The 7,121-nt window shown below is 47.2% G+C and overlaps 1 protein-coding gene across 1 annotated transcript in view; it reads right to left on the bottom strand.

The window, feature by feature from the left end:
• LOC138505058 (mucin-2-like) overlaps positions 1–5,943 on the bottom strand; it is an 894,965-nt gene extending 889,022 nt beyond the window's left edge. Inside the window, exons 1-2 of the mRNA XM_069625383.1 lie at positions 5,880–5,943; positions 5,432–5,696 (exon numbers count right to left, since the gene is read on the bottom strand). Of these exons, the coding sequence (XP_069481484.1) occupies positions 5,432–5,696; positions 5,880–5,943 (329 nt within the window). The remainder of the gene's footprint in view (positions 1–5,431; positions 5,697–5,879) is intronic.
• Positions 5,944–7,121: the final 1,178 nt, after the last annotated feature.

Here is a 7,121-nt window from a genome sequence, read left to right on the forward strand (position 1 = left end):
TGATTTAACAATTGATTGGACTGCAGAGAGTCTGTTGGGGAAGGAGAGGTATGGAAAAATGCGTATAAGAGTTTTAAAGTGGTAGTGGCAGGACTTTGAGACATTGTTGACTTGGCGCGAGAGGGTTAGGTCTGAGTCTAGGGTGCATCCAAGGTTTTTTACTGAATTAGAGGGTGTTGGTGAGTTGCCCAGGGTAGATGGCCAGGGGAGTCGGTGTGGAAGAAGTTCAGTGTTGCCACATATCATGATTTTGGTTTTGGAGGGCTTTAGCAAGAGGTGGTTTGTGGTCATCCAGAGATCTATGTCGATGAGGCAGTAAGCAGGGTCAGGTCGGGAGTTGGGTTTTGAGTTCAGGAGTTTTAGAATTAGTTGAGTGTCATCGGCGTAGTTGTAGCACAGGATGTTGTGCGAACAAATTATTTGTGGGAGGGTGGCCATGTAGAGGTTAAACAGGAGGGCTGATAGGCATGCTCCTTGTGGAAATCCAGTGTTGACTGGTCAGGCTTGGGAGGAAAAGGTGTAGAGTAAGGTTATTTGGTCCTATTATTGAGGAAGGATGCTATCCATTTGAGAGCGGTTCCACGAATTCCCAGGAAGTGGAGGCGGTCAAGGAGGATTGAGTGGTTGATTGTGTCGAAGGCAGCGGATAGGTCAAGAAGGATTAATGCGGCGCATCCCACAGAATCTGCCATGTTTTTAAGGTCATCCCAGATTGAGGTTAGGGTGGTTTCGGTTCTGTGTCCGGCTCTGAAACCTGATTGAGTGGGGTCTAGAAGATTGTTGGCTTTGACAAAGGTATTTAGTTGGGAGTAGGCGGTTCCGTCAATGAGTTTGGCCAGGAATCTGGTGTTTGAGATGGGGCTGTAGTTTTTGGGCTCGAGACGGTATTGGGAAGCTTTTTTTATAAGAGGTTTTCCCGAGGAAAGAGAGTCATTTATGATGGCTCTTGCATGTTCTCCTGCGCAGGTATATGCGAAAATTTCTTTGAGGGTTGTGACTGGGCAAGGGTCCAGCAGAGAACCGGATGGTTTGCGGGCAGAGAGAAGTTTGAGAAATTGGTCGGGTGATATTGGACTGAATGAGGCGAACGTTGGTTTGGGTAGTGGTCGCAGGCGGTGGGTTCGCTGGTATGGAGGGTGGATTGCCTGGTGGGTGTAAGAGAGCTAGTTTGTTGGTCAGAGTGTTTGTTCTTTCGAGGGCTGTGGTGTAAAAGTGGAGGGAGTGTGAGTCGCATAGCGATTGTGAGGGAGTCAGGAGGGTGGTGATGCATGATGGTTTGGTGAATTCGGTGATGATTTTGTGAAGTTCTTTGCTGGGATTTTTACAGTTTAGGATTTGGGAATTATAATGGGCTTTTTTTGCTTTCCGGATTTCAGCCTTGTACTGATGAAGGTGCCGGGCCAAAGTTGATCTGCTCAGGGGGGTTTTGTCTTTCTGCCATTTGCGTTCTAGGGTTTTATATAGTTGTTTAGTGGTCTTCAGTTCAGGTGTGTACCATCTGGGGAATAGGCCACGGTGGGCTGATGGTTTTTAAGAGGGTGTGAGCCGCATTAGTGAGGTGTTGAGCCATGTGTCAAAGGCGTCAGAGGTTAGTTTTTCATTGATTAGGCGGGTAGGGGTGGGAGACTGAAGGAGTGCGTTGGCTAGGTCAGGAAGGATTATTAGTTTCTTCCAGCATTTGCATAGATTCAGAGGTTCAGGTTCAGGTAAGGGGAGAGGGTTGAGTGAGTGAATGGCGAAAGATACAATGAAGTGATCAGACCAGATGATAGGGGTGGGGGGGTTTAGATGTATTAGGTTGTGGGAGCTGAAGATGGCATCAAGTGTGTGTCCTTTATAGTGAGTTGGGCCGTTTATGTGGGGTTGGAGGTTAATTGAGTCTAGGCCGTCAACCAGAGAGTGTTTCATAGGGTTGGTGGGAATGTCAAGCCATATGTTGAAATCTCCTAGAAGGGTGGGGTTGGGATGGTTTAGTTGGACGGTGGCAATAGAGTCGCAGCGGTTGTTTGACAATTGTCTATTGGGACCAGGGGGTCTGTAGATTATTAGCAAGCTGTGGGAGAATGAAGGGGGGAGGGAGAGTTTTACGAGAAGTGATTCGCATGAAGGAATGGATGGCTGGTTGCTGATGATTGAGGCGTAGAATTGAGACTTGAAGGCGATTGATAGTCCTCCTCCTCTGGAGGGACGGTTCAGTGGGATGAGGGAGTATTCTGGGGGGAAGGCTTAGTTGGCGATGGGGCGAAGTTGTCAGAGAACCAGGTTTCTATGATAAAGACCAGGTCCGGTTTGTCAGAGGAGAGGAGGTCAAAGATGCTGTGTCTGTTTTTTGCTACAGAGACCGGGCATTAAAAAGGATGCAATTTACTTTGGTGGTGGAGGGTGATGAGGGAGTTGAAGAGGAGGGGGGTGGAGGGGGAAGCGGCGGAAAATGGGGAGCTTGGGTGGGGGGGTGCATGGTGGTCGATGGGAAGAGTAGGCGGGCTGTTGAGTTTGGGGGGAGGGGTTGGACTGGTGTGTCGGGTTGACTGGATTTGGGTCGGAGGATTTGAGGGTGGCTAATTTCCGTTACCTACTGAGTCCCCCTGCAGCTTTGCTTGATTTATATGATTTTCTTCTTTTTCACCTGGTAAGAGTGTGAGCCTTTATTCCCACTGTTACATGTGTTTTGCTGTGAGCTTTACATTTTTGTGTTCATAGACTGTGGAGTCTCACCTACTCCATAGGCATCATCTTTTTACTGTGTGTCACACAGCACCTTTAGTGCAGTGATACAGGGCTGTCTATTTAAGACTTCCCACTTTAAACTCCATTCTCTAGGACTGACTACTGTCTCCCAGAGCATGTAACTTTGCCATTGACTTTTACTAGTCTTTTTAAATTTACAGACCCAGTACAAACTATCTTCCACAGAGTACTGGAAAGAGTTAATAGTTATCCCTTTTTGTCTGTTTCTCATGGTACATTATTTTGTTCCCCTTTCTTTAAGATTTGGCTGGTGGCAGTGGTATCTACCATTTTTATTTTGCAGCGAGCTATATAAACCCCTTTTAATTTTATTTGGTTCCGGCTGGGTTTATTTGCCATTTCTTTTTGTAAAGGTCTTTCTCGTGTTTTACTCGCCAAACCAGGTTTGGTTCCTTTGTTCACCGTCCTTTGGTGGGCTTCTGCACAGAAGCCCTCCTTAGGCGCCTGAGTGTCTGGGTGGACAGGATATGAGGGATGGGTTTAGGCCCCCTGCACAGGGTCTCCTTGGAGACCCAAGTCTCTCTCTTGTTTGATTAGCTAGGTGACTGTCCTGCCAGGACAGCCACCCTGCTGTGTGAATGATAGCCAGGCTGTGTGAATGGGGGAAAACAACATAAAAAGCAGGTCCCTGGGACGTGGAAGGCAGAGTCACCACTGGATCAAGAGAACTGAAGAGAAGCTGAAGGAAGAGGACTGCTGCAACTACTGAACCTCCCGGTGAAGACCTGCTGCGGGTCCGGATCTCCTAAACTTCAACGACAGAGAAGATCTGCAAAGAATCTTATTCCCTTGAGCTGGTGGGACCAACCAGTTTGCCAAACACCAAGCAAGGCCTCCCTCCCCTGGTCGAATTTGCTGTGTATCGCTGCAGTGAACCGGGTAGCCAGGAGGACCGAACCCTGTTTGGGTTTTAAAGAGCGCACCTTTTATTTGTCGCTTTGCTCTGCTGCTGGTTTCTTCCCTGGGGAGTGCAAGACCCTCCAGTCTAAATCCTTCATGTCAGTCCAACAATCACTTCAGGCCTTGTCCTTCTCTACTGTTTTAAATAACTTTTCTTCCGACCAACTTTGTTTGAAACTCTTGGCAAAGACTTAACCGCGAACTACTCTGAACTGTGTGATCCTCTGCAAAGACTCTGAACCATTAACACTGGCCCAGGCCTATTGATTTGAACCTAGTTGTAGTGAGCCTTTTCTAGATTTCCATGCCTACTTACTTGTTGTGACTGTCTGATTTTGAATAACCTTTTTTTTCCCTCCCTTTTTAAATTGCTGGAGTGCCATTTTGCTCAAACTTCATTTTGAGCTTAACTTGTCCTGAATTCATTGGGTGGTGGTAGTGGGATCCTTTCACAATTTACAATGCATACCCACACAGCAACCCTGGCATATTGGTGGATTTCTTACACCTGTGGGAAGGTTGGACAGTATCACCACCAGTGCGGTACATTACATGACAGTACTACAGGTAGAGTTAAAGAGTAAGAGTATAGACCTTCTTTGGGAGTAGTTTTAAGTGAGAAACCATGAGTGAAATTGGTTCCTTTGCTTCACTGCATGTAGTTCAGTATCTCAATTAATATTTGGTGGGTATTGAATAACTCACAATTCTTTAATGGGTAACAACAAACAAATAATGTTGATTATGATAATGTAGTCTCAATGGTCCCATTATGTACTACCCCCTTTCTCTTAAAGAGGCTTGCCACTAAGGGGAGACATTTTTTCTTAGTTAGTTCTTTGGTAGCGATGCCTGTCAGAGAACGAGTGCTTAATTTGTGGGGGTGTTTTCCAGGGCTCAGTCCTGTCACTTATTTTTGAGCCCCTGCACATATTGTCTTAGACTCACTTTAGTTAGGAACTGGTGATAGTCAGTGCACCCATCAACCACATTCAGCGGGTGCAAGTTGTAGTGTAAGCCCAGATAGGTTGACATTGTGGGGAGCAACTAAGGGAGGTGGCAGCAGTGGTGGGAAAATATTTGGGTCCTGGCACTTATTTATTTGAGAATTTAAGCACTGGAGAGAGGATTAGTATCCTCAGTGAGTAATGAATGGGACAAGGAGAATTAGGAGTTGGAGCAACCAAGATTATCACACTTAATCAGGGTATTTCTCACAAGACCATGTTTGCCTTCTTTCAGTTTTTTTACATAGGGCCTCATTACGACCCTGGCGCTAAGTGTTTAACAGCGCCGTAAAAGGATGCAGCGCCGTTAAACACTTAACGCCTTACTACGAGGTCCCTTTGCAGGACCCAACCTTAACGGCTGGTTTACACCAGCCGTTAAAGTAGGGACCCGCAAAGGGACCTGGGTGCTAAGTACGGTACCGCACCATACTTAGCGCCTTCCCCATTCCCATAAAGCCCTATGGAGCGAAAATGGGAATGGGGAAGGGCCATGGTTCAATGGGGAATTACCGCCCCGCCAACCTTGGAATGGGGTGATAATTCCCCATTGAACCATGGTGGACCCGTTACAACACCGGCACCAACCATGGTGCTAATAGCGCCATGGTTTAGCGGCGGTGTTGTAATGAGGGCCATAATCTCTTGTTACCTTTTCTGGTATTTTATCTGGTGTTGCATGATCAGGTTACCTTTTGGGGCATAAGTACCCTACTTTTCATCGCCAACATGCCTGTTTACTTGATTACATCAGTTTTTCACACTTCCAGACTTACCGTACATTGTTCACATGAAAAAAGGTATTCTTGATTTGTAGTACAAATCCAGGAATTTTCATGTAGATTTCGGTGATGCTGATTCGGTCTTTTTTCTTTGCACGAACAATCTGGATCTGAAAATCCTGGCTGGTACCAGAGCAGTGAGAAGCAAAAAGATAATTGCAGGTCCCAGGAAAGTAGAAGATTTCCCCATCAAAAGTCCTGAAGCGGTAGTTGCCCCATGTGCTGCACACTCCAAAGTCGCTAACGGCCACTGCGGACACTGTGAATTCAATGGATAATGTTGAAAACTTTGTTGGTTATGTAATTTTGCTGACCTTGTAGGTATAGAGAACTTGATCAAATGAATACACACAACTATTACATTGTTTCAATTATTGAGTCAGTTATTACAGTGTTTGATAAGCGTGATGGGCCGAGAGGTAAGGCATACTGCACAGTTTACCACAGAATAGATGCACATTGTCAAATTCAATAGTCTTATCATTTGATATGATATGATATGGCATTTATAATGCGCCTGTACACAAGTGTTTCTAGGTGCAACAAGACAAGGGGGGGGAGACAGAGGGAGGACAAGACAAACTATCTTAGTAGGCCTTGTCTCATTCAGATCTTGCAAGTGCAGCAGCCCAAAAGCTCAGGGGGAAGGGAGAGGGGGGAAGTGCCAAGGAGAGGGAAGGAGAAATGCAATCAGGACAGCATTGCTCTGAATGAGTGCAACCAGGGCAGCGTGGCTCTGGGTAAGTGCAAGGAGGAAGGGGTCTGTAGAGGTTACAATTACAGCCGCTAAGTGCATGATAGGCCTGGAGGCAGTGCAGGGGAGACTGATTATGGAGGAGCCTGGTAGCCAGTGAGACTCTCGTGGTAGCCAAGCAACCCGTCGGTGCAGCAGACAGGTAGTTCAGCAGGGGAGAGAGAGAGAAAAAGCAGAGGAGAAAAGGAAGGTCTTGAGCAGTTTCGGAACTTCAGGTGGTCCAGTTCAAGTTTGAGAGGGGCAGGGAGGCCATTCCAGAGGGAGGCAGCTGCAGAGGAGTGTGATATGCGGTCCACTCTCTGCCTGGAGGAGTGTCTGATCCTCAGTGGGTTGGAGGTAGCTGAGCGGAGGGCTCGAGAATGGAGGTATTTTGAAAGAGAGAGTGTTGGATGTGGTGCAAGCCCCGGCCCCAGAAAGCCTTTTGGCCAATGCAGATGGTCTTGAACTTGATCCTTGCAGCCAACTGGAGCCAGTGGAGAGATTTCAGGGCTGGAGAGATACAGTCCCTGGGCTTGAGCCCAAGGATAAGTCTTGCCGCCCTGTTCTGTATCAGATGCACAGGGCAGAGTGTCGAGGAAGGCAGATTGAGAAAGAGGCTGTATTTAGTAGATACATCTAGAGAGAACCAGAGCTCTGGAGACAGTGAGCTTCTGGGGGAAAGTATGAAAAGGAAGCATACCCGTGAGGAGGTGCAGCTGGTAGTTGGCCTTGTTGGAAAGGTCTGTGATGTGTGGAAAGAAGGAGAGAGTGGAATTGAAGATGACACCAATGTTTTTTTGCCTCACAGGAAGGCAAATGACGAGGGCCCAAGGAGGGTGGCCAGAGTGAGGGAGGGAAAGCGAGACCAGGGGACCCAATGAGAAGGATCTCAGTCTTACTGGCATTAAGGCAGAGATCGTTGGAGGCACACCAATCCTGAATCAGGCATAG

Source organism: Ambystoma mexicanum, chromosome 11, assembly GCF_040938575.1.
Source record: "Ambystoma mexicanum isolate Mex_15411 chromosome 11, UKY_AmexF1_1, whole genome shotgun sequence".
Classification (NCBI taxonomy): domain Eukaryota; kingdom Metazoa; phylum Chordata; class Amphibia; order Caudata; family Ambystomatidae; genus Ambystoma; species Ambystoma mexicanum.